The sequence below is a fragment of the Poecilia mexicana genome, unplaced genomic scaffold, assembly GCF_051168715.1.
Source record: "Poecilia mexicana isolate PSO_F unplaced genomic scaffold, ASM5116871v1 scaffold_21, whole genome shotgun sequence".
Taxonomy (NCBI): domain Eukaryota; kingdom Metazoa; phylum Chordata; class Actinopteri; order Cyprinodontiformes; family Poeciliidae; genus Poecilia; species Poecilia mexicana.
This window is the reverse complement of record NW_028263390.1, coordinates 24,170,242-24,197,968: the sequence shown is the minus strand read 5'-3', so window position 1 is coordinate 24,197,968 and position 27,727 is coordinate 24,170,242. Positions and strand designations below refer to the sequence as shown.

General features: G+C 38.7%; 1 protein-coding gene across 1 annotated transcript in view; it reads left to right on the top strand.

Moving 5' to 3' along the window:
• Positions 1–27,727, top strand: part of epha7 (eph receptor A7) — a 168,202-nt gene that overhangs the window by 45,453 nt on the left and 95,022 nt on the right. Inside the window, exon 5 of the mRNA XM_088001716.1 lies at positions 13,292–13,627. Within this exon, the coding sequence (XP_087857842.1) occupies positions 13,292–13,627 (336 nt within the window). The remainder of the gene's footprint in view (positions 1–13,291; positions 13,628–27,727) is intronic.

Here is a 27,727-nt window from a genome sequence, read left to right as displayed (position 1 = left end):
GCGGTATAGAGGGAAAAAGTTAGACAATTCGGTAACACTTTATTTGAAGGGGGTTGAATAAGACTGTCATGACACTTTCATTAACATGACATAACACCTGTTATGAACATCAATAAGCCTTCATGAATATTTATGACTGTTGTCATAAAGCGTCATTCGGTAAATTATGACACTTTTAATACAAAGTTGACATTATTCTAAATGTCCTTGTTATGACAACTTGACATTAACCAAGAAATCATTACTGTTTACCTTTAATAACATAAAGATACCTCATTTTTAAAGTGTAATCAGTAATACTTTTATAACAAATTTATATCAGTAATGATTTCTTGGTTAATGTCAAGTTGTCATAACAAAGATATTTTGAATAATGTCAACTTTGTATTAAAAGTGTCATAATTTACCGAATGACGCTTTATGACAACAGTCATAAATATTCATGAAGACTTATTCATGTTCATGACAGGTGTTATGTCATGTTTATGAAAGTGTCATGACAGTCTTATTCAACCCCCTTCAAATAAAGTGTTACCAACAATTCTAAGGGCCCTTGACGACAGGGGTCGCTCCACAAAAAAAAAAAAAAGAAAAAAAAAAAATTTAAAGAAATTAAGAAAGAAAAAAAATCGGGGCCCTGTCAATTACTGTTATTGTGTTTCTTAAAACTGTTTTTAGCAGTATGAACTAAATATTACCCCTCCCAGACCAAAAAACACACATCTATATTTACACTGAATACCCCTGTATCTGCATGAAATGGTTCGTTCCTGCCTGGCGCAGTTGACGGTGACGTTTTCAGCAGCAGACAGTACAAGACAAGAACGACTGCGGCAGTTGCCTAGAAAAATTGTAGAAAACACCACAAGTTCACTGTACTGTGCCTTGTAGGCCTGTCTGGACTGTGATTGGCTGGTCAGCCTGTCAGTCATGGTTGACAACAACCTATCAGAGCCTGTAGGAGTTTGCAGAGGAGTTATAAGTGTGATGTTGACTGATCGTTTACCGTATTTTCCGCACTATAAGACGCACCTAAAAACCTTCAATTTCCTCAAAAGCCGACAGTGCGCCTTATAATCCGGTGCGCCTTATATATGGACCAATATTGAGCCACAACAGGTCCAGCAACGGACCTTACCACAGGGGCCGCGTTTCATTGGCTAATGCCCATTTAAGGTCACAGTGCAGCTACCACGTGCGTGACCGTCTCACAAACACAAGCTACAGTAGTAAACATATGCTAATGTACATTGTGGACCATCAAAACCATGAATGCCGACTTACCCAGCCTTGCAAGAACAATAGGCATCAGTGATCTTGTCCACAGCTATATTTATGCTGAGGGTGTGAGGATCTGCTGTTTTCCTCATCTATCGGTAGCTTTTAGCTGTGACGCGCACAATGTTGGAGGCATCCAGTGGCTCAAACACCTTGATGTCGTCCAAAAAAGATGACATGAACTTGTTGGTTCCCCTGTCCATTGTCGTGGCTGATATGTTGTGAAAATCCGGCAGAAATGCTACGCTAATTAACTCAGATCGAAATGAAAGACGTCATGTTTACACAGACATGCAGTAGGCTGCTTACGTAGTTGGTCCACTACGGTAAGCAGCCGCCAACTTCTTTTTCCCCCGTAGAAGAAGTAGTGCGCGGTGCATGCTGGGATAGTTGTCAGAACACTGGTTTGTTAATAAAGTTTGATAATACATTTAAAGGGGGGGAGGGGCAGGGGAAGAGAGACAGAGACTGCAGCGGCAGCGTGTCGGTTGGTCTGTGTTACCCAGAAAGCAGTTGGGCATAATATCGCAACACCAACACCGTGAGTGAAACAACGACTGGGCCAGCCTACTATATAAAGTACTCGGGGACCATTTCTTTATTAATGTGGATGTGTAATAATAGAGTATGAAGCGTCTATTCTATGCGCCTTATAATGCGGTGCGCCTAATGTATGAAAAAAGTCCTAAAATAGGCCATTCATTGAAGGTGCGCCTTATAATCCGGTGCGCCTTATAGTGCGGAAAATACGGTAGTTTCGTTTGCATCAACAATTGAACGGATGCCTGCAGTTTTTTCTGATACAAATCACCATGCCCTTTAGTTCAAAAATAATAAAGTAATATTTAAAAAAAATAGAGATAAGAGAGAGAAAAAGACAAGAGTGTGAATTTGTAATGCAGTTTTTCTCCAAGAGAGGTGAGTAGACTGTGAGATTATCAACCATTCAGCATAGTTAGCTTATCTACAGACTACTGTTTGCCTCTACAGTATTTAATAAATCAAGGAAAAGAAATACCAAGATATTCACATATTTAACTTATTCTGTACCTCTTACCACACTTAACAACAGATGAGTCAGTCAGCAGCAGCTCTAACCACCATTCCAGCATAAACCCTCTTCCTCCCCCTGTCCCAGTGAAAAAGGTGAGTAACATTGTATCCAATGACAACCTAGTTAGCATCATTCCAAGGAATCCATAGGGATTTCTCTGTGTCTTTGCTCTTTTTACAATTATACAACAAAAACACTATATTTGTTGCTGACAGAAATTCAAACAATCTTTATAAAATGATAATAAAAAAAAAACAGCCTCCTGTCTGCAGTTCAGACAGTAGGCTGCAGGTCAAGCTAAGGTAAAGCTAAGCTTTACCTTAGCAGCTTGTGTTTAAATTACAGATATCTGTTGCCATGTCCCTCCTAACCCATCCCCTCCTAAGTGAAATTAAAGTTGCAGTAAGTAACTTTTATAAAAAAAATATTTTTTTACATATTTGTTGAAACTGTCATTGTGTTGTGACAGTGTGGCATGAGAGATAATTTGTGAAAAAAAATTATTTCCTCTGCCTTTTCCCAGTGCTGTCTAGAAACAACCAATCAGAGGCAGGAGGTGGGTTTTAGTGCTGTCAATCACAATGTCATGTGGTGCTGCTCATCCTTCCTCCCCCTCGATTTGTGCCATGCTGCAGCTAGCATAGCACAGAGCTGTGCAGATTCAAACTGTGAATGCTCAGTTTAGTTAGCATAGCTACCAGTGATGGCAGATAAACAGTTTTCCTGTAACAATAAGTTGTTTCTCCACCATTAGCACATTTAGCAGTGAGAGAATGAGGTTGATTGACAACACTAGGACCGTCCTGGTTCTGATTGGTTGTTTTTTGGTCAGAACGGCGCATTACTTTAGCTGGCAATAGTCATTCATGGAGGAGGTAGAGGAGATTTATTTTTTTCAGATTATCTTTCTCATAGTAAACTGCTACGACACTGTGACAACTTTAACAAATTTTGAGGTAGACTCAAGAAACTGTAACAGTATATCTCTCTCTCTCTCTCTCTCTCTCTCTCTCTCTATATATATATATATATATATATATATATATATATATATATATATATATATATATACACACACACACACACAGTACAGACCAAAGGTTTGGACACACCTCCTCATTCATTGAGTTTCCTTTATTTTCATGACTATTGACATTGTAGATTCACACTGAAGGCATGAAAACTATGAATTAACACATGTGGAAATATGTACGAAACAAAAATGTGTAAAACAACTGAAAATACGCCTTTTATTCTAGTTTCTTCAAAGCAGCAACCTTTTGCTGTGATTACTGCTTTGCACACTCTCTGCATTCTCTTGATGAGTTTCAAGAGGTCGTCACCTGAAATGGTTTTCACTTCTCAGCTGTGTCCTGTCAGGTTAATAAGTGGGATTTCTTGCCTTATAAATGGGGTTGGGAACCATCAGTTGTGTTGTGCAGAAGTCAGGTGGACAAACATCTGATGGTCCTACTGAATAGAGTGTTAGAATTATGGCAAGACAAAAGCAACTAAGTAAAGAAAAACGAGAGGCCATCATTACTTTAAGAAATGAAGGTCAGTCAGTCCGAAAAATTGGGAAAACTTTGAAAGTGTCCCCAAGTGCAGTCACAAAAACCATCAAGCGCTACAAAGAAACTGGCTCACATCAGGACCGCCCCAGAAAAGGAAGACCAGGAGTCACCTCTGCTGTGGAGGATAAGTTCATCCGAGTCACCAGCCTCAGAAATCGCAGGTTAACAGCAGCTCAGATTAGAGACCAGGTCAATGCTCTAGCAATGTTCTAGCAGCAGACACATCTCTGCAACAACTGTTAAGAGGAGACTGTGTGAATCAGGCCTTCGTGGTAGAATAGCTGCTAGGAAACCACTGCTAAGGACAGGCAACAAGCAGAAGAGACTTGTTTGAGCTTAGAACACAAGGAATGGACATTAGACCAGTGGAAATCTGCTTTGGTCTGATGAGTCCAAATTTGTGATCTTTGGTTCCAACCACCGTGTCTTTGTGCGACGCAGAAAAGGTGAACGGATGGACTCTACATGCCTGGTTCCCACTGTGAAGCATGGAGGAGGAGGTGTGATGGTGTGGGGGGGCTTTGCTGGTGACACTGTTGGGGATTTATTCAAAATTGAAGGCACACTGATCCAGCATGGCTACCACAGCATCTTGCAGCGGCATGCTATTCCATCTGGTTTGCGTTTAGTTGGACCATCATTTATTTTTCAACAGGACAAAGACCCCAAACACACCTCCAGGCTGTGTAAGGGCTATTTGACCAAGAAGGAGAGTGATGGGGTGCTGCGCCAGACGACCTGGCCTCCACAGTCACCGGACCTGAACCCAATCGAGATGGTTTGGGGTGAGCTGGACCGCAGAGTGAAGGCAGAAGGGCCAACAAGTGCTGAGCATCTCTGGGAACTCCTTCAAGACTGTTGGAAGACCATTTCAGGTGACGACCTCTTGAAATTCATCAAGAGAATGCCAAGAGTGTGCGAAGCAGTAATCAAAGCAAAAGGTGGCTACTTTGAAGAACCTAGAATACAAGGTGTATTTTCAGTTGTTTCACACATTTTTGTTAAGTATATAATTCCACATGTGTTAATTCATAGTTTTGATGTCTTCAGTGTGAATCTACAATTTTCATAGTCATGAAAATGAAGAAAAATCTTTGAATGAAAAGGTGTGTCCAAACTTTTGGCCTGTGCTGTACACTGGACATTTCTGATGAATTCTCATCTCTTATCATTGCTCTGTCTGGGATCTCATTGAGCTTAATTTCTCAGGACAAATTTTATCTAGGCCAAGCCGATAATTTAAATTAGCATAGTGTAGTAGCTAAGTAATATAGTGCAATCAAGTAATTTATTGTAAAGGTAACCTAATGTCAGTGTTTTAGGTCTACTTTAATTCCTTATGTTGAAATCTTTTACTTTAGACTTGAAAAGCCGAAAGATGTATTATCATTCGTTATTGCATTTCCAGTAATGACAGACATATTGATGTTCCCACCTGTTTATGTTGAGGCATATTGTAAAGTGTGTGTGAGCATGTGCAAGTGTTTTTAAATTCATATGTGTTGAGTCATACATGTGTTGGACACAAGGAGAACTGGGAGTGCATCCTGAGTGTTGGAGTCGAGTGGTGCTATTGGCAGCCGCTCCACTTCACCTGCCACAGGTGGCTCTTTCATCTTCCCTGTCCTCAGCCTGCCTCTTCTTTTACCCAATGACCATGAATATGGATGCTTCTGTGTTCCCCTTGGTTTTAAAAAGAAAATCAACTCAGTGCTGCCTTAATAAGTCAGTGTATTGTTATTACAGTTTGTTTTGGTGATGTGACAAATCTAATGAGCTACGAGGCCCTCCCTTTTAATTTCCTTTACAGATCTTTCAAGTTCCCATAGAGGAAAATGAAAATATCCTTAAAATATTCATAAACAAATAGCACTAGTCATATAACATTAACTACATTTGGGAGAGTTTATTTATATGAACATCTGGGTTGTAAAATCTTACGGCAGGGAACATGAAAGATAAAAGGAGCAATTCATTTTTCATAGTTTTATGAGATGAGCTTATCTCTGTCATTATGAGAACATTTATGAGCAAGTTGTGTTTGGGTCTTTTGCTCTTTTCATGTGGCAGAAGTGGTTATAGAGGCATACTGGTGTAGCTGGCTGGTGATAATCGAGCTCATAAAAGCTGACGGGGAGACAGATTTTGTGTCCTTTTTCCAAAAGATGCAAGGATTTCCATTCTTAGGAAACACAGCAATTCAAACACCTGTGGCTGGTACAGACATAATTACTGTAGAAAAAAAGTGAAAGGTTTATCTCACACTGCAGCAAGTCTTTCCAGTCCTCAGATGCTCTACTACTTCTTATGTTATCAACTCTAACATTCTTTCAACTTTAGCTTGGGTGAAACACCAATTGGAGTTGCAGGTAAGAATAACATAAATTTGTTAGACACTTGCAATGAAAGGCTCCAACTGGATACATTTTGATACACATGCAGACATATTCCTTTGTAGAAACTGGACCGTAGTGCATGGCTTCTAGCTACATGAAACAAGGAAAATTCTATAGGCAGTTACTGAGTGTCTGACAGTCAGTGTGAAAGGCGAGTGGAAGTAAACATGTAGACTTGAACTTTGATGGAGAGGTACAATAAGGACTAGGTTGTTGTAACATAAATTATTACACATGAGAGATGTAGCAAGATGACACCATCTGTGTGGATTCGCTCCGCTACCCACTGGTTCCATCATCAGGCCACAGCTGCACATGCCAGGCACCAGCATGGTAGGACAACGAACAACAATGTCAGATTCAGCTTAAAGTTATATTGGCAAATTAACAACATTATAAAAAGGAAAGCAAAAGTAAAATACTACTTAACAAACCCAGAATTTATCAAAAAATGAATAGGCTAAAGCCAAGCTTATGCGTATTTACCCTATTCAGAGACTCAGCAGCCTACAGTAATGAAAGATGTCTTCTGTCCATATACATACATAAGTACACATACACACATTTGTATTTAAGCATGCACCTGCATAGATGCATGTATATTCATAAATACACATGATTACACAATACATATACATCTACATATATGCAGATATACACTGTTAGATATAACAGCTTATACCTAACAGTGTAAGTTTGTTAAGGCTCTTTTAAAGCTCACAAATAAAGCACATCATTTGAGGCCATCATTTGATTCATTCCACAGTTTCATGACAATAACTGAAACACATCAAGATTTCCCTGGTGAAAAATTAATGTACCAATTATGTTAAATTTTAGCATACTTGAGCATATTTTAAGTCAGACTAATCATGAGTATACTTCAAGTATTCTATGAATTAGTTAACTTAAAGTGTGACATTTTGGAACAACTAATTTTGTGCTTGGTGTACTTTAGTAGTATTTAAATAGTATTAAAGTATAATTTAAAGTGTACTCACCATACTTCAACGTACTTTTTTGGACAACTTAAGTTGCACTTAGTATACTTTAAGTATATTGCTTTTTATGTAATATAAACGTGCTTGATTAGTATATTTTGGGTGTACTATTATTGTGATTGGGTTACATTTAAAATATACTTAGAATGTATTTTAAGAATACAGTGATCCCTCATTTTACGTGGGGGTTGTGTTCTGAAAATAACCTTCGATAAGTGAAATCTGTGAAGTAGTTACCTTTAGTTTTTACAATTATTATACAGCATAATAAAATGCTCTACATTGAAACCAAAGAACAAAACCTGTTTTCAGGTCAGTGGATGTTCGTGTGCATCAATCGGGCCTTAATGTGATTCGGAGTCGTGTCATTAAAGCGTCTCCTCCAAACTGCCCCATGAGATTCACAGCTGTATCTACGGCAGAGCGATGGATCTCGTCAAGCGAGTCTCTGGTCGGGATTTGCGCTGATTCTGGCCAGTTTTTTTTCAGCAGGCATTCAAAGTTTTCAGCTTTCATCTCCTGAATGGCCAATCTGTCTTACTTATATTTAAATACCGTAGCATTATTGGCACACAGGTAGAGAAGGAGCTTGGAGACTGTTTAGCCAAACAGGACGCAGAACACAATGCACTGTGAAAAAAACTGCACAAAAAAAATCCGCAAAGTACCGAGACCGCAAAAAGTGAACCGCGTTATAGCGAGGGATCACTGTATTGGCATTACATATTTAATATATTAGTAGTGTGATTACAGAATGCTGCAATTACACTTTTGGTTCATTATAATTGCTAATGAAGTACACTTTTTAGTTACTTAATGTTTTTATTACTCTCTGCTTTGCCACTTTGTACATTACTTGCTTCATAGACACTACACTACAGTATTGCAAACCAGGGGCGCTGGCCAGGAATCTTGCACCCCCCCCCCCCCACCCCCCACGCAGCTGCTGTTACAATTTCTTGAGTCTTTCTGACCCATCAAAAGTGTCACAATTTCAAAGGGCTTGCATCTGCCTTGCTTTCTTTGGTCCAATATTAAAAACTAGTACAATATTTACTGCTCATGAATTTTACATGCAAGAGTAAAATACAGTATGCAAGTAGGTTGCTTAAATTTTTTCTATTAGTTTTAGGATACTGAAATGTCTCCCCATGAGCAACAGTCATAGGCAACATAAGCAAAATATACATGTAGCAATCCAGACTTCTCAAAAAATGTTATGTAGTTGCATTTTATCAAGCTGCAGTATGTAACTTTAATAAAAATATGTTTTCTCCATATTTGTTAAAGCTGTCACCATGTCGTAGCAGTTTGTTATGAGACAGATAATCTGTGAAAACAATCAATCTCTTCCACCTTCTTCCTGAATTACTATTGCTAACTAAAGTAATGCACAGTTCTGACCAAAACAACCAATCGGAACCAGTTGGAGCTCTAGTGCTGTCAATCAACTTCATTCACTCACTGCTAAACGTGCTACTGGTGGAGAAACAACTTATTGTTACAGGAAAATCATTTATCTGCCATCACTGGTAGCTATGCTAAGTAGACTAAGCATTCACAACAGGCTATGCTAGCTGCAGCATAGCACAGAGCAAAGGGAAGGAAGGATGAGCCACATGAGATTGTGATTGACAGCACTAAAACTCTCCTGGCACTGATTGTTGTTTCTAGAGAGCACTGGGAGAAAGCAGAGGAAATAGATTTTTCATAGATTACCTCTCATGCCATACAGTAGTCTGTAGCTAAGCTAACTATGCTAAATGGTTGATGATCTCACACAGTCTACTCGCCTCTTAAGAGCAAAACTGGGTTTCTCTCTCTCCCTCTCTATTGTTTTTGAAAATCTGATTTTATAACTTTCTTAGCAGCATAGTAACTTCACAATCGTTCTTGTTTCCTGTCTGCTGCTAACAGCGTCACTCTGAAGGCTCCAAGCAGGAACGAACCATTTAACACAGATAAGGGGGTTCAGGGCAAATATGGATGTGTGTTTTTATCTGGGAACATTAAATTTTTACAGCTAAAAACAATTATCGAAAATACAATATGATTAATTTTGTAATTGACAGGGCCACATATTTTTTTAATTTTTATTTCTATGAACATTAAATAAATTGTGGAGGGCCCCCTGTTGGTCAGGGCCCCTAGAATTGTCATCACTTTTCCCCCCTATACAGCGCCCCTTCTGCAAACACATCAGGTTACAGAACAAAGAAGGATCAGTTACAACACAATGTCCAGGTTAAACAAATTACATTGTGCTTTCAATATATCACCATTTTGGTAACACTTTATTTGATGGGGTGTGTATAAGACTGACATGACACTGTCATAAACATGAAGAAGTCTTTATGAATGTCTGACTGTTCTCATGAAGTGTAATTCGGTAAATGATGACATTTTTAATGCAAAGTTACTTTAAAAGTTGGATTAAAAGTCCATTAAAAGTGCCAATTATGCATTGGTGTCATTATTTACAAAATCATGCAGAGTTGGCACTTTTAACAGACTTCTAATCCAACTTTTAAAGCAACTTCTTATTAAGTGTCATTATTTACTAAATGACACTTCATGACACCTTTTAGTATGTTCCTAACAGGTGTTTATGACAGTATCATGTCAAGTTTTATGCATACCTCATCAAATAAAATGTTACCCACATTTTTCAAGAGTACATTGCCAATATACTTTAACAGAATTGTACAAATTGTCAATACATTCAAAGTTTACAGACAACATGCTTATGAAAATCAGTACAATAAAACAATAGGTACACTTAGGAGGAAATGTGAAAAATATTTCAGCAAGGACAGAGTATTGTTTTAATACAGTGTCACAGTATTCCAGATAAACTGACATTTCTCCTTCCTAAGAACAGTGAGAATCAACGACAGAACATTCACTGCACTTTTCAGAAACCTGCGAAAAAGAACAATAGAGCAATTAAACAGAGAATGCCATTTTTCTGTACTCTTTAAAATACAAATGCTAAGAAAAAAGTGAGACTTACAATTTTAGGATGTTGTAGATTCACTATGTATGTGACATAATCAGAAGTGATGATGATTGGTACCGGATGCCTCGGGTGGAAAAACATTTCTGAGTGACTTCTTTGCCTGTTTATGTTAGAAGTAGAAAAAAATAGTCAGCAATTTCACAGAGTCAGTTGATGTTGGCATAAACTAGGAAGCTGTTTTAAGTGTGGACTAAAAGGAGACAAACTACCTTAAAATCTTTCCATCCATGATCTGAACACGCTGATCCTTGCTGGGTGGTAAGGGGGCTGGTGGTGCCCATCTCCAGCAGTCATCAGATGAGAGGCAGAGGTTCACCCTGGACAGGTCACCAGTCCATCACAGGGCCCTGAAAGCCAACAACAAATAAAATGTATGAAAGAGAAATGTTAGATTAACAAGGGGAATAAATTCTCTTCAATCCGTGTATGGTTCGTTTTTTTTTTTTTTAATAAAATTGGAAAAACAAAACAAGCATGTGTCTTTTTGTTTTTTCGTTTTTAAAATGAAATTAGAAAAACAGCAATTGCAAAAATAAAGAAAACAACCTGTTAATTTCACTTGTCATTATTTCATTTTTGACAAGCGATCTGACCCGGAAGTTCTCTCTGTCCGGCTTACACAGGGGTCGTATCATACACATTATGCAGGCTGCAGGGAGACACGCTTGTTCATTTTAGGCTATATATACTGTAGTATTTTTTTGCCAGCCGCAAGTCAGTTGAAATAATGCTCCTGTGAGAAACAAATAATACCGGACATTGGTCACTTGCAGCTGGCAGAAAATACTACAGTATAGCCTGAAACGAACAATCGTGTCTCCCTGCAGCCTGCATAGTTCTCTGTGTCTCTCTGTTGTTTTTCTACACTCGTCCAAAGCGGCATGTAATTAATTTGATCATGATACTTTCACACAGACAGCCTTTAACTCCGACTTTGTTTTGTATATGAAGCTAATGGCTGCTAAATGCAGCTTCCCTTTCAGTAAATATCTAAAGGGCTAGTCCGTCCAATTTTTTTTTACCAACCTTTAATCTGCTCTGGTTTAAAAAGACGCTCAAACCGGGACTAAAACATTCTGCCCGTCATTCAAACCCTTTAGTTTAAGTTTTTCCTTTCTGAATAGCATTAGCATACCAATTATAATCCGGTATGTCATGAACAAGCATGCAAAAAAGGTTATACAATATTTTTGGATAAATATTGTATATTTATCCAAAATAAATATACAATATATTGTCTTGTATATACAAAAAATTGTATATACAGTATATACAATATACTAATAGATAGATACTATCTATTTCAGTCAAATACCTGGAAATAGGTATTTGACTGAAATATATTCCTACCTGGTAGAAGTAGATTTCTACCAGGTAGGAAATGTTTGAAATAATGTGCCAGATTATTAAAAGATTAACTAAATAAATGTTTGCCTATGGAAGAGGATTTGGGAAAGAAAAAAAGGTCATCATTGTGTCTTTAATCTCAGAATTCAGACTTTAATCTAAAAAAGAAAAAAAAACAATCTTGTACATCAGTTGGTGTTAGAAAAATGTCACAGGCCCCTTATCCGCTTCTGTATCTTTTCACATTTTCATAAGTGACATATTACTGTCCAATTAGAAATCAAACCCTTTGTTCCCTTCATGAGACTGTTTGTCCATCCAACCATTTTCTTCCACTTATCCGGGGTCGGATCGCGTGGGCAGCAGCTTCAGACGGGAGGCCCAGACTTCCCTCTCCCAGCCTCTTCTTCCAGCTCCTCCAGGGGAATCCAAAGGCGTTCCCAGGCCAGCTGAGAGACATCGTCCCTCCAGCGTGTCCTATTTATTATAACTTATTAGACTCAACTGACTAAACATAATGAACAACTTTTGAGTTCATACTTTTCATTATTTCTTAGCTGTGGATTTATAAGCAATAAACATTAAAATAATTATTTAATATTTAATTTGTATCAACCTGTATGAAGTCAGAGCTTTAAACTCAAATCTTACAAAATAAACAGAGACAAAACATTTTCATTAAAATGTATTTATTACAATAACATACGCAGATATTCAGCCAATGTTTGGGGAATCATGAAAAAATATTCCTATAATTTATGTATATAAAAGATGAGGAGACAGTGAGGAAGACGATGTCAGGAGGAGGAAGAGGATCACTGGGCGATTCTGGGAAGCTGCATCCAAACCTGGAGCTCCTCCTGAAGAGCCGCCTGTATGAAAGAATAAAAATTAATATTAAAAAAGTTCACACTGCACTTAAGAAGCCAATCGAAGGGAAGAATTTATTTCACACTGATTTCTCATTCAGGTTTTGTTCAAGGTAATGTGTTGTCAAAGATCAACACAAAAGTCTCTTTGTAAAACTTCATTTCTGACCATAATGTTGTAGAATGTTTTATATAAACTGATTTCTTGTTATTTGTATAAAACCTGGAATAAATTCAAACATTAGGCCACAAAAAAGAAGCATATTTAAATCGCATTTCTGTATATTCTCTGTAATGTGAAATAATGGACCAAAAGATCTTCACAAAAAGTCTTCTGGTGCCTGATTTAACTTTGAGATTTTCCATTATAGGAATAAATAGAAGGGGACCCTTTATGTTTCACTTTATCTGAATTAATAATAAGTGATATAAACAATGTTGCCTGAACTCTGACTATAACATTTATTCAGTCTACACTGCTTGATTTCTCTGCGTTCTGCCACTGACCTTGGTACCTGCCTCGGCTCCCTTTCTGTCAGCGTACCTGCAGAGCTTTTTTTCTGGCTCTGACTCTTATTATAATTGAGTGTCAGTGTTTGGCTCTGGGTCTGGAGCTGGCATGTCCTACAGCTTTTTTCTTTTTCTCAGAGAACAGTTAAAGCACAGATCCAGTTCATGCACACACTTGGCTGTCACTTCTCTTGGCACTCATTTATCTAAATCTGTCTTCCTCTGTGTGTCCACCTTTGACAGGACCTCCCTCTGCGCCACAGAACCTGGTCTACAACATCAACCAGACCACAGTTAATCTGGAGTGGAGCCCACCAGCTGACACTGGCGGGCGGAACGACGTCACCTACAGGGTGATCTGCCGCCGCTGCAGCTGGGAGCCCGAGGAATGTGTACCGTGTGGTCCAAATGTGGGATACTCCCCCGCCCAGTCCGGATTAGTGGACACTTACGTTAGCATCACAGACCTGCTCGCTCATGCCAACTACACCTTAGAGGTGGAAGCTGTCAACGGCGTGTCGGATCTGAGCAGGACTCAGAGGCTGTTTGCAGCGGTCAGCATTGCTACAGGTCAAGCAGGTAAGGCAGTTTGTTGATATTGCTACTTCATCTTGAAAGTTTCTTTGTTTTTTTTCCTCTTTTGTTGTTTTTCTGTATCAAAACCCAGAAGTTTAAAAATGCTTCCCATGAGTCTTTGCACAATTTGTTGTGTGCCAGTGAGAAGCCTGCACTTTGCTCCAGCTGAGAGAGCATCAGACATTTGCACCCTGACGATTGACAGTTTAATTTTGAAAACCTCTCATACACAAGTCCTGGTAATGATTTCCAATTAACATTAATGGGTATAGACTGATATGATCCATAATATTTCCGCCATGAATATTACCCAGATTAATTTAATGTGTGTGTCAGCACTGCAGCGGCAAAGATTATTAGCTTAGCAATGATCAATCAATCAATCAATCAAATTTTATTTGTATAGCACATTTCAGCAGCAAGGCATTTCAAAGTGCTTTACATAATTTTAAACAGTGAGAAAGAAAAAGAAAGTAATAAAAAGATAAAAAGAAAAGATAAAATCACAGCCTAACAGGACAAGGCCTCCAGCCTTGCAGCACCAGGCTCCGTCCGCCTGTTTCGCGAAAATTTTGCGCTAGGACTTTCGCTGTCCTACGCGGATTTTGTGCATTAATTGGTTACCTGTTAGTCTAGAATTTACAGGGTTAAACAGTGAGAAAGAAAAAGAAAGTAATAAAAAGATAATAAAATCACAGCCTAACAGGACAAGGCCTGCAGCCTTGCTGCATGATGCAAGCTCAGAGCGGTACCTAAAGAGCTGAGAGTGTATGTGCAGCTCAGTCTCGTGGGAATTTGCTGTAATTAAAATGGTGTATTTTGTGGTGACAGACTCTAAAGCTTTTTTTAATTCATTATTTCTATAGATCCACTCAACAAGATTCCTCTTTCATGCTCAAGCGTCCATGAAACACAGTTGGCCCAAAAGGCCACGTTCAGACCAGATTAGATTAGATTAGAAGATAGCTGCAAATAGAGTATTGGGGCTCCTGCTGACTATGCAATTTCTATACCTGGATAACTATTCCTGTCAACAACGCATTGTTTTATTATTTACCGTTTTATGTTTTTAATCAGAAAGAAGGATATTTATGTATTCTGGATCCATTTGATGAAGGCATTAGGGACCAATACAGCTCAGCAAAAGCTTGAGCTCTGATAGTAGAGATGATGTATTTGGAGTGGTTTACGTCATGACACCACATACATGCTGGCATGTGGAGCTGGGACCGTGTGGCAAAGGGCAGAACAATGTAGACTGGAGGATAAACTGATGATTAAAATGTGTTCTCTCAGGGTCCATCATCATTACAACTGGCATAGAGACAGCACACAGTAGGGCTGGGAATCGTTTTCTATGTCACAATTAGATTTGGTTCTGATTTTTTTTGGCAATTCCTAATCGACTCAAAACAGAAATCACTAGTTCTAATAATTTCTGCCTCAGTTTTCAGGTTTGAAAAGGATCCTCATGATCCACTCTGCTTTCGAGGCAGAGTGATAAATGGAGATGTTAAAAATACTTTTTTACCAAAGGGAGATTAAATGTTGTTGTAACTCTCTCATTCAGATTCTTTAAAGAGTCATTGTAGATAGTTCGTGCTTTTGGCAGGAAAGATCTCCTGTGGCAGTCTGCATTACAGCGAATTTGAAGAAGCCTCTGACTGAAAACACTCTGTTTTCCCTCTTTTCATGAAAAGAAAAAATTTCCATAATTTTCTTGATTTTATGAAGAACCCATCCTTCAGTATCTCAGAGGTTGCACAGTCATCCCCAGACCAAACTTATAGAAGAATAAGTTTGAAGCAATTTGCTACAAACCTTGAAAGAGGTTTGACTCTGTTCAAACCTCTTTCAAGGTTTGAAAGAGGTTTGAACACTCATTGGCACTCAACAGAGTCAGTGTTGTCTCTGTTGAGTCAACATTGCATGACTCTGTGTTTTTGTGTTTAATGATGTAAAGCACTTTGAAATGCCTTGCTGCTGAAATAGGCTATACAAATAACATTTTATTTGATTTTGATTGATGACACTTCTTATAGATGCTTCATATCTGCTGTCCAGACATTTATATTCCTCAACCATCTCCACTTCCTCTCCCATGATGGAACCCTGTTTCTCCTGAAATCCACAATCATTTAATTTGTTGTCAAGATGAGATAATTCTTTCCACCGCATGACACAAAGTGGTCCACAAGAGTTCTGCACCCATCCTCTTGTCCATCTCTGATACACCCAAAAACTGCAGAGTCTTCTGAGTATTTCTGTACATGACTGAAATAATACTTGTGCTGGAAGTTTGAAATGTACAGAGTGAAAAGGAATGGTGAGAGTACAGTCCACTTATTCTTACATTTTTAGGGTTTTAAACATTAATCCAGGCTTAAATTGAATCACTAAAATCCTTGAATCTTCTATTTTTCTTTAACAGTCACAGAGAGAGCGCCACCTTTCTGCAGACAGTCTCCTCCGTAACAACATAGTTGAAATTTCCATCCACACTTTTGTTGTTATTTAGTGCAAATGTATTTAATCCCTCACTGCATTGAATAAATACTACTTTAAAGTATTCATATTACCTGTGGGTACAAAAACTGGACAGTTGAAGTGAAATATCAACATTCCACCACATGTTTGCCTTCAACAAAGACGGGCCGGTTGAATCTTGTTTTCAGTTTTGTAGTTTCCTTTGTTTTGGTGCTTCCCGCACATGTGTACATTCCAGTGCCAGCTGTGTGGTGATGGCAGGACGTCTCATGTGGTTACAAAGTGGAGCCTGACAGCAAGTGATTTGTCTTATTGTTTTATTTCTTAAAATCAATTTTGGGACATTTTATATTGATTTGGAATCATATTAAAAAAGAATTGTGATTCTTATGTGAATCCATTTCTTGGCACACTCGTAGCACATTTTTACCCAGATTACATGTTTGTCATGATCTGTGTTTCTGTGTACTTATTGTAAGGGTTTTCTGTGTTCAGTTCTGTCCTGTGAGTCTCTGTTGTCTCTGCGTCTTCCCATTGATTGCTTCCCAGGTGTGTCTCATTCCCTTGATTACCCTCCCTGTGTATTTAAGTCCACCTGTTGTCTTAGTCTCTTGTCGGGTCCTTGTCTAATTTTGTCTTTGATAGTTCGTCTGCCGGCACAGTAGAACTGTGAAGTCCTGTGTCGGCATTAGCTCGTCGTGTCAGTCTGAATTCAGTTGCTACCGGCGCTGAGCCTCTGTGTGTCCGCTCTGCTGTGCTGCCTGTTGATCTGCACTGTTGTTGAGCATTTTCATTAAATTCTTCATTTTCATCTACATCCTGGGTCTACCTGCGTCACTCCTCACATCACACCACCACTGAATTGACCAACATTGATGATAATGTTGGAATATTGAGCAGCAGGGTTAAACAGTAATTGATGCAATAATTAAGACTTTATTTGGGATCCAAAGAAGTCCAAGCTAGGTGATTTTTCCATCTGTTCAATGAAAAGGCAACAAAAAAGAATGCTGCCTTTATACCAAAAGTTGGAATAACAGAAGACTTTACTGAAAATAATATATTAAGATTGAAAATAGCCATATTCTTTCATGTGCTTTTCTTGAATCTAAGCAGTTAAAGATGTCTTAAAAATAGTAATGAGTAGTGATGGTAGCCCAGATGACTGTTCATCCAGACTACCATGTGGGGAATTTTGAATAAGTAGTCTTTGGTTTGGTCTGTTTTTCTATGTAACTTCGGAAGAAATCCACTTTTTATAGTCTTTATTTGAGCTTCTGTTAGTTGGTGAATGTCAGGCTTTTTAAATTCTAGCTGAATTACACAACTGCTGCCTCTGGATGATGATTCTGTGGATCAGGGATGACTAATTCTGTTAGATTCTTGGTTATGGTGAGTACGATGAACAGGCCACTGACTTTTTTATTTAAATGTCTAAACTATTGACCTTGTGTTAAACTGTTGATATATCTGTTCATCTTACCTAGCATATAGTTAGCATACAGTTAACCGGTTTTTATTGGACAGCTGTTACTCGTGACATTAAGTTCTGCTTTTATCTTATAGTTAACAAAAGGAAAGTCCTATATGATATGAGACTTCTGTCACTCAGGTTGCACAGTCACCCTTAAAGATCTGTCTTGGATTATTGAAAATTATTTGTTGCCTTATAATCAGAACATTGGAGCTTCTCACAAAGATTGCTCCTTTAAAGCAAGTATTCTGGACCATTCATTACAGAAAGACTGCATTATTAAAACTTTTTATGCTTCGTCATTCAGAATTGATTAACCTTTGCACAATGAGGTGCTTGGGGCCCTTAGCACTGAAAGAATCTGACGAGGGAAGAAGACTCTCTTCTGTCCCTTCCGTTCCTACCTGCTGAATGATAATCAGTGTAAACATAGCAGAGTGTCAAAAGGCAGTGAATGAATAAAGATGCTAATGCATCTGATGAGAAATTCACACCTCCGTAAAATTTAGCAAGGGAAACGTCTGAGTGAGGGTAGAGCTACATAAGGTGCAGGGTGCTTATTGTCCCCAGAAACCTGATTACCTCTCTGTGCTGTTTTAAATGGCTTTAAGAAGAGGCTGTACATTTGTAAGCTTGATTTCTCCAGCTGTCTTTTCAGCAGTTGAATGGTAATTCCCAGTGTTGAGGAGATGTTGCCATCTCTGCAATCGCCCCGTGCTGGAAGTTAAGTGCATGTTTCAATCAGTGCTCCATTGTGAGTCAGCAGAGCTGCAGAGCCAACCTCAAAGACCCTCGTTGTTCCTCGCTGCCTCAGCTCTCCACAAGCACACTTGTAAACAAGTTCTTTTGTTCTTCCTGCAGAGTCGTGAGTGGGCATTGCTCTCCATTAATATTTATTCAAGGAAAGATTGAGGTCTGAGTCCAAAACATCACAATGCAAAAATAGGAGGGGAAATGTTTTATGAGAAGAACTCCAGGACCTGTATTTGTTTGCAAGTTCCAAGTGCACTCATTTGTTCATGTTTAGCACAGATCGGTGACACTTCTTGAGTTTAAATATCTCATTGAACGTCAAACATAATTAAACTGTCCATAAGAAAATTTTAATGCTGAAATACCACAACCACTGCCTTAAGGTAAGATGACCCTAAGTTTGAGTCGTGGTCAGTGTCTTTCTGTTTGCAGCAATCACACTCTAAACATGCATACTGTTCTCCCGCAGTCCAGATAAAAGTATGTTAGATTAATTGTTTGCTCTAAATCACTCATTAGATGTTATGTAGACCTGCTGTAAACAATTATATTAGTCTTCAAATAATATATTGATTATTCTGTCGATTAATCAAGTAACTGAATAACAGATTTGATAAAGGCAAAAATATTGATGAATTGATATCGTATAGCAATATCAATTCATATTTTCATGTTTGTCCACACCTAACAATTACATCTCTGTACTTTAGAAAATTATCCTAGTAATAGTAGCTCACTTATTACGTTAACTTGGACAAAGTGATCTGAACTTATATTCAATCTAATAATAAAGTAGCAGGCTCACAAATACACAATTTATGAATAATTTCCATACTAAAGTTTTTAGTTTACGTATTCATATTTAGTCAATTTAATTCATAACTCTCACTTTGCCCAGTTATCAAAAGCTTTTGTGTCTGAATTTGGCACCTTAGTCACACACACATGCCATAAAGCTACACTTACCATGAGCTGCAGCAGCCCGCTGTGTTCCCTCTATCTGCACGAGTCTCCGCTCCACCTGTATAGGAGGTGGAGCGGAGACTCCTCCCATCCGGCTCTCTGTCGCTGTTTCAAACCAGTCACTAGCAGCTCCAGGAGGGGAAAGGAGGTCATATTCCACTTATTGAGCCCCTCATTTTAAGGTACCTGTTTGTCCCCTGAAAAATGATAAAAACCCAGATATCCCACAGATAATTTGCCTCAAGGGATTTTTATAATCGAGGTACACAAATCAGTCGAGGAATTGTAACGGCCCTAATGTTATGTATTCCTCTCTGTCTCTTTTTGAGGAACTCATCAGCACATATCTTACACATTTTTTAACTGAAGTTTTGTAATATTTATAATTCTGAAAGACTTTTCATTCATAACTTTATTTTATATAATATATATATATATTGCAAGATGCTGTCAGGGAAAGCGTACATGGTATCACAGCCAAGATACTGGAGGAGAACCTGAAGCTCCCAGACCTCTGGTAGAGGACCCGAGCTCAGAGGATGAAAGAGAGACCACCCGCGGAGGGTGAGAAGGGAATATATATATTTTTTTATATATATATATTTTTATATATACATATAATGTCTTTCAAAATGATTGAAAAGAACCTTCTCAAAATCCTGTGATCTGTGCAGCAGGGACTGAGTCTGAATAATGTCTGATTTTAAATGGCAACACTAGAGAATATACTACCTGCTCTTCAACAGGCAGTGTTTTATGCAATCATCCAAGTTAGGGAAATTATTATTACACTGTGTGCATGATTATTAACCAAGTTTTAGTTTACATCATGTCATCATCATTCTTGTGCATATTTTCCAACTCCAAACTGTATAAACTTGAATGCTTAATGAATATAAACATATCAGCTGATGTGTATTTGTTTAATGAGGGAGGGTGGGGCCTAAGGAGATCGACACCCTATATCAAGGTGTTCATATTTATTAGGCAGCTTCTTTGCATCATGCAAAATGAGCCGAAAAAGAGATTTAAATGACTTTGAAAAGTCCAGAATTGTAAAAAGTTTTTCAGAGGGATGCAGCACATGTGAAATTAATAAGATATTGGAGCGTGATAACAGAACCATCAAACGTTTTGCTGCAAATACTGAACAGGGTCACAAGAAATGTGTTGAGAAAGAAAGAGGTGAATTAATTGCCAAAGATTTGAGAAGAATCAAACATGAAGCTACCAGGAACCCTTTATCTTCCAGTGCTATTGTAGTCCATAACTGCAACCTACCTGGAGTTCCAGAAGTACAAGATGTTTAGAGACATGGCCAAGGTAAGGAAGGCTGAAACCCAACCACCACTGAAGAAAATATATAAGTTGAAACATCAACACTGGGCCAAGACAGATCTGAAGACAGATTTTTCAAATGTTTTATGGACTGATGAGATGAGTGAGTCTTGACGGGCCAGATGGATGGACCTGTGCTGGATCAGTGATGGGCACAGAGCTCCACTTCACATCAGACACCAGCAAGGTGGAGGCGGGGCGCTGGTATGGCCTGGTATTATTAAAGATGAGCTTCTTGGTCCTTTTCAGGTTGAAGATGGACTCAAAACAGTGTCTGGGAGGCTGTGGCTGCTGCTGCACAAAAAGTTGATGGTCAACAGATCAAGAAACTGACAGACTCCATGAATGGAAGGCTTATAACTGTTATTGAAAAGAAGGGTGGCTATATTGGTCACTGATTTATTTTTTTAAATGTCAGAAATGTTTATTTGTGAATTTTGAGTTGTATATTTATTATTCTCACTTTAATGGATGACAAACGGGTGAGATGGGAAATCAGGAAAAGCACTGTTGTCAACTTCTCCACTTTATTGCTATATTTATCACATTTTCAGACTCCTCTATACCGTTTTTCAAAAGAACTAGTGATAAATCAAATGACTTTTTCTGTGTTGTGGAGACTTTTATGGTGACAGCGCTCTGCAACTCGGCTGCAGCCTGTCTGTTTTGAGTGAGCAGCCATCAGCCCTCCAGCTTCCTGAGCACTGCTGAAAGTCTGACACAGTTATCAGTTCAACACCTCAGCTAATAGTCAGAACAGAGGAGACCCATTTCACTCTGTCCTCATCGCAAATAAATGACACATTTGTAAAGCTGAGTAAAGCTATCGATCAAAGCTCGCCAGTCGTCATGGCAGAGTTTGCTACTCCAACTCGACTCCCCACTGGGTGGGGAGAGAAGAGCACTGTGCTTTTATACTGGGCTGTGACGAAGTAGTACCAAGCTGTACCACTGCAATCAATTCAACTGCCTAGAAATCATTGGACCGAATAGGTCAGTAGTGAGACATCTCAATGCCCATCAACTAACTCTATCAATAACACAACTTAGAATGAGACAAAGTAATGTCCCATCTCTTATGAATCATGTCCAAATAATTAATGCACATGCTTCTATTTGAGTGAATATGAAGCATGCTGGATATTGTTCTGTGCAGATTGTTACTTCAACAGTTAAGCAAAATTAGAATATTCTGCATGTACAGATGTTTGCCTGGAACACTATTTGACAATCTGTTGTATCAAACGTCTAAACCAGTGTAGTCCTATTTGTTAATCTACATTTCTAAGGATAAAACTTCCAATCTTTGTTTTTCATCCAGACAACTTCATTTAGTTTATATGTGTTACCATTTTTTGGTTTCATTTGCTTGTGTGTGTTATTATGCGAGTTTTGGATGATGTCCCTCTCAAGTAAAAACCTACTTTAACATTCAAAGAGAACAACAGGCTTATTTCCCTTTGGTGCAGTCTCTCTGTGCAGGATGAGAAAAGGGAAAAAAGCACAATGGAGCAGCAGAATGTAAGCTGAGCATTCGTCTTTGATCTGAAGAGCTTCTATGCCTGTGCGTTCCATGAGAAGCAAATATTCCCATTTAGCTTGGCCGTCTCCGCCTGACTCATTTTCCTCCAGCAGTTCAGCGTCTGCACTTCAGAGAGAAAACCAGCCGAGTTTTCTGCATGGTTTGATAGTTAAGAGCAATGATCTTTAAGAAGAACAGAAGTGATAATTGATACTCGGCTCTTCGCTGGTAACCTATATGTCCACTTTATTGACACTTAATCATCACTTAATGGATATTGTTCTGTGCATTTGTGAAAGTAACACTTGGGGAACAATAACAGCATTGATTTATCCCTGTTTGTGTTCTAATCTTCCATGGTGGCCCTAAACAGGAGGATTGATTGATTCTGAGGAGTCCCCACTGACCTGTGCCAGCCAGTGTAATTTTCTAGTTAAGCGGATCCTTCTTTGTAGCATTTGTCCCCGGTTTTACGTTACTTGGGAGTCCATTCTCTTCACCTCCCCCTACTCCCTTCTCCCCCCACCCTGCCCGGCCCCGCGCACGGTAATTTGATGAGAGCTGGGCAAAGCAGTTAGAACCAACAGCTGCAATAAAACTGTGGTGGTCTCAGAGCAGCAGCTCGGAGCACTTAACCTGTAGCATTTTTGTAAATGGCTCCTGATTTGTCTGTCACCCAATCCGTCAGCAATGAATAATTTTCATGGAAGGTGCACTTTAATTACTTTCCCATTTAAATGGCATTATCGTGGCCTATCTAGGTAATTAATCTCTCCAAGTATCCTGTTTCAACCTTTTATTGCTGGCAGACGAGCTCGCTAAATCCCCCCGAATCTGCTGTGCTTGAATGAGTCCTCCCTCACAAAAGCTGGCATTGCGTCGTTCCTTTTCATTCGCTCCCTGTTGCAGACGTTGGACACCCCTTTCTTTTGGTGCAGGAAGCCTGTCAGAGCAACTGGCTGTTTCAGCGCCTTGGAACGAACTCAGGCAAAGACATTCATGCTGGGTAGCAGACAAGAATAGACCTCAGCCACTGTGGGTTTAGTGGGCTGATATAGAAGCTTCAGATATTTAGTTCTGATATGTTTTCTTACTGTTATACAAAAAGACTCAGTAGCATGTGATATAGTTCAGAAATATATGGTCCAGACTACTTCAGCCCTTTGCTCAAGATGTTTAGCTTACCACCAAATCTAAGCTTATACAATTAAGTTTAGATAATTGTAGCAGACCCTCTTTTTCTCTTCTTGGTGACATTTGGTTAATTTTGATTGGACAACAGTTTTGGCCTCAAATCCAATAGGTGGCGGTGATTGGATATATTCCAATATGATTTTTCAATGGAAAAAGTTGACACCATGTGTTCAGTGTTTAATGTTGCTTTTGTCACTGAAATATGCATTTTGCAAATAATAATGATGACTACAAAGGTGCTCCTTTAAGCAATCAGCCATATTGTCTTCCATTTTCCGTCCGTACTCTTGATCTGTTTACATTTTTGTCTTTTGCACTGTTTTGAAGAACAGTTTAATCCACAGTATGCAGTGTGTGGATGTTCCAAGTTACACACTGTTGTGCTGCACATAGACTCCTTTCAGGGAATGTAAAACAATAAAGTAGAAGCTGAATTAAATCAGTTTCTTCTTAGCTTTGGAGTGGAAAGGTACAACATTTTTGTTTTTCTCTCTTTATAGGAGTGAAATAAAATGTCAGCTACAAATATACTACCTTGATCTGGCCACATTAAGACAGTCACAAAGTCGGCCTTCTATCACCTGAAGAACATCTCCAGGATTAGAGGACTGATGTCTCAGCACGATAGAGAAACTCATCTATGTGTTTATCTTTAGCTGCATTGATTACTGCAACAGCGTCTTCACAGGTCTGACTAATAAATCAAACAACTGCAGCTGATCCAGAACGCTGCTGCTCGTGTTCTCACTAAAACCAGGAAGATAGAGCACATAACACCAGTTTTAAAGTCCCTACACTGGCTCCCTGTAGCTCAGAGAATAGACTTTAAAATACTGTTAGTTTATAAATCACTGAACGGTTTAGCACCACAATACATTAGAGATCTGTTATCGCTGTACCAACCGTCGAGATCAGTGTTTCTCAACCCTGGTCCTCAGCCCCCCTGCTCTGCATGTTTTAGATGTGCCTTTATTCCACAACAGCTGATTCAAATTATTGCATGACCATCAGGTAATCACCCAGAGATACAATTCAGGTGTGTGGCAGAAGGGAAACACCTAAAACATGCAGGAAAGGGGAGCGGTGAGGACCAGGGTGGAGAAACACTGGTCTAGACCCCTCAGATCTTCTGGTCTGCTCTGCATCCCCAGAACCAGAACCAAACGAGGAGAAGCAGCATTCAGTTTCTATGCCCCACAAATGTGGAACAAACTTCCAGAAAACTGTAAAACAGCTGAAACACTGTGGGTGCCTTTAAATCTCAACTTAAAACCCACCTGTTTAGAGTTGCTTATGGCTAAATTAGGGTTAGAGTAGGGTTTTGATGTCTTTGATGATTTTAATGTTCTTATCTTTAATTTTTATCTATTTATTAATTTCTTTTTCGTCCTCTTTTTAATGATGTAAAGCCCCCCGGAGAGGTGCGGGTACTGTCCGCCTCTCTTAGAAGTGTAAAGGGTGCGGGTTTTAATGTTTTTTATCTTTATTTTTTATTTCTTTATTAACTTTTATTTATTTATTTTCTCTTTCTTACTGTTTATTCAATGTTACAGGACTGTTTCTGTTTTTAATTATGTAAAGCACTTTGAAATGCCTTGCTGCTGAAATGTGCTATACAAATAAAATTTGATTTGATCCTTTGTCTTTACATGTAAGTGCAGTCAAAGCAGAAACCATGTTCAATAATTACCTTACTGGCACCTGAAGACTCTCTGAATATCTTTATTTGGAGTAAATGCAGTTTAGTTCCCTCATATGCTGGTCAATGGCAGTGGACTGTCCATAACATCTGCACAGAACCCCACATCATAACAACTTTAACTGAAAGGATTAAACAGTTGATTTTAAGAGCATGAATTTGAGTTCATACTCTTATTCATGTTCATTCAATAACATAACATGAATATATTCTGTTTGAACTAAACTGGGAATTATTTTTTTGAAGCAGGAGGCTCCATAACTCTGTCTTAACCCAGAATATTTATGGATAGGAATTGATCAAATTCTTTGGGCCATCATCTTCAACACTGTCTGGTTTGAAACTTTTTATATCTACCTTCTAGATAAAGCTGTTTTTGCTCTCTTGTTCAATAAATGTTTTTATATAAGGTACATTTGATTGAAGACAAAGCTGACTGATAAATATCCCTGAAGCATGCAGCACAGCTGTAGTCATGTCTGCAAATCAAATGGTGCATAAAATCACAGCAAAGAACTGAAACATTCTTTTCCAAAACCAATGGAGAAATGCCTCCAGCTTGAAAGCAACTATTCCAACAAACCAGATGAAAAGCTGAAAACCAAACATATCATCATAATATTCAAAAAAGATTGAAAATGTGGAGTTCAAACAGACCAATCCTGAATTCCATCAGATCTGGTTCTATAACATTTCATGTGTGATGTGGAATAATTCTGCCCCTGATACTCACTCACAATAAGAGCCTTTTAGAAATGATGCCTTTGTCTGGCGGGGTACCAGTCCTTCACAGGACCCCGCTATTTTTCAGTCTTGGCAAAATAGCGTTCATCACCAAGTGTCGAAAAGCAAAGCTTAATTTAGTCTAAAATTAAGCAAAGCTTAATTTTGTCTGTTTTTAAACCATAGTGCACTAAATTGAAAGGTAGTTAAAATTTGTTGCAATAGTTTACGACAGAGTTGCAGTAATGAAAACCCTGAATGAGTTAGTTTTTATTCAGTCCTCCCTAACTTTAAGCATGCACATAGCTAACTTCACCTAAGACTGAAGTTACATAGTAATTTCATGTCATTTGATGATTTGTTTCAGATCTGAAACTTGGATTATTTTATCTTTTATTTAATTTTTCATTGATTATTCTGGTAACTTTGGCTACCTTCTCTATGTGTTAGTTTTGTTTGGTTTACTTATTTAGTTTCCTGCTTCTCCAGCTCTGTATCAAAATAAAGAGCTATTGATACGTAACGTTTGCAGGGACGGATATGATATTTGTAGGGCTGTTGTAAACGAATATTTTAGTAATCGAGTAATCTATCGATTATTCTTACGATTAATCGAGTAATCGGATAAAAAAAATTATAAAATGAAATATTGGTAAATCTGGCATAATACCGGTGTTACTATCAGATATCAATATCAGTCCAATTTTTCATATTTGAGCATCCCTAACAGTTGCTTTTTGTAGTTTAGAAAACTAACCTGTAACAATAATAGCTCACTTTCTAAGTTAACCAGAAGAAAAGTTATAGAAAAATCTGAAATTATATTGAATTTAATAACAAAGAGGCAGGCTCACAAATATGCTTATAAAAATGTCTACAATCCAGCTTTTAGTTTATGTATTCATCTTCAGTGAGTTTAATAGATTAATTAAACTCACCTTGCCACCTAACCTGTCACGCTTTGGGTTTGAAAATACGGGAAATGCCGCCTGGAGTGGGAGGAGAGGGCGAATGAACGAACGTAAGATGGGGTGGAGGGGAGGAAATAGACCAACGGACTGACGAACCGTTAGACCGGGGGACGAACACGGGGGAAGCAATACGGGATATTTACGACACCTTCACTGGTCACACTCAGAAACTCATCTACCAGCCATGTACGATGCGCTCCGCCACCCGTTTCTTCAGACCGGGATATGAAATTTATTGTGCGGTTCGTCGGTAAAGCTACATTTACACGGTAAGCATCAGCTACTCAGCCGCCCGCCCTGTTCAGGCTATCCGCTCACCTCAGCGCTCTTCCCGCCGTTCGCTTTCAACCAGCAGCCCCGGAGGAGAAATGCTGCCGTACTCCAGGCATTCCCCCAGTCATTTTAAGGATGCTTATTGGTTCCCCAAAAATGATAAAAAGTCGGGCATTATCATCAATCAATAAAATCCCCAAGGGCCAATCTTGAAGATTGGACTTTATGCTGCTGAGACTTAGCTTTTGTCAACAACTCAGAGGCGGAAGTGAGAGCTCCGCGCAACGCAAATGAAGTCCCGGCCGGAACACGGTGCGCTAACTAATAAAACATAAATTAACGAAGCTTCGAGGCAGGTAAATTTTCCTCGAGGAATTTTAGTAATCGAGGTACTCGAATCATTCGAGGAATCGTTTCAGCCCTAGATATTTGGTTTTAAAACTATCTGGTCTGAGAATATGCAACATTCAGATGTTTATGTGGAACCTGAAACAGAGAGCAGTGATTCACGTTCCGCCTCATCCTATGGGTTGTGTTCCCTAAGAACAGACTCAAAAACAGCTTCAATTATTCAAACCTCTGCAACGCAGCAAAAAGACATTGATGCAATGTTTCTTTCTTTGCTTTTTTTGAGCACTCAGTCTGGTGTTTACCTTCCTTGTGAAAGCTTACTGATTCACTCAAACCTTCACTTTAAGGAATATGT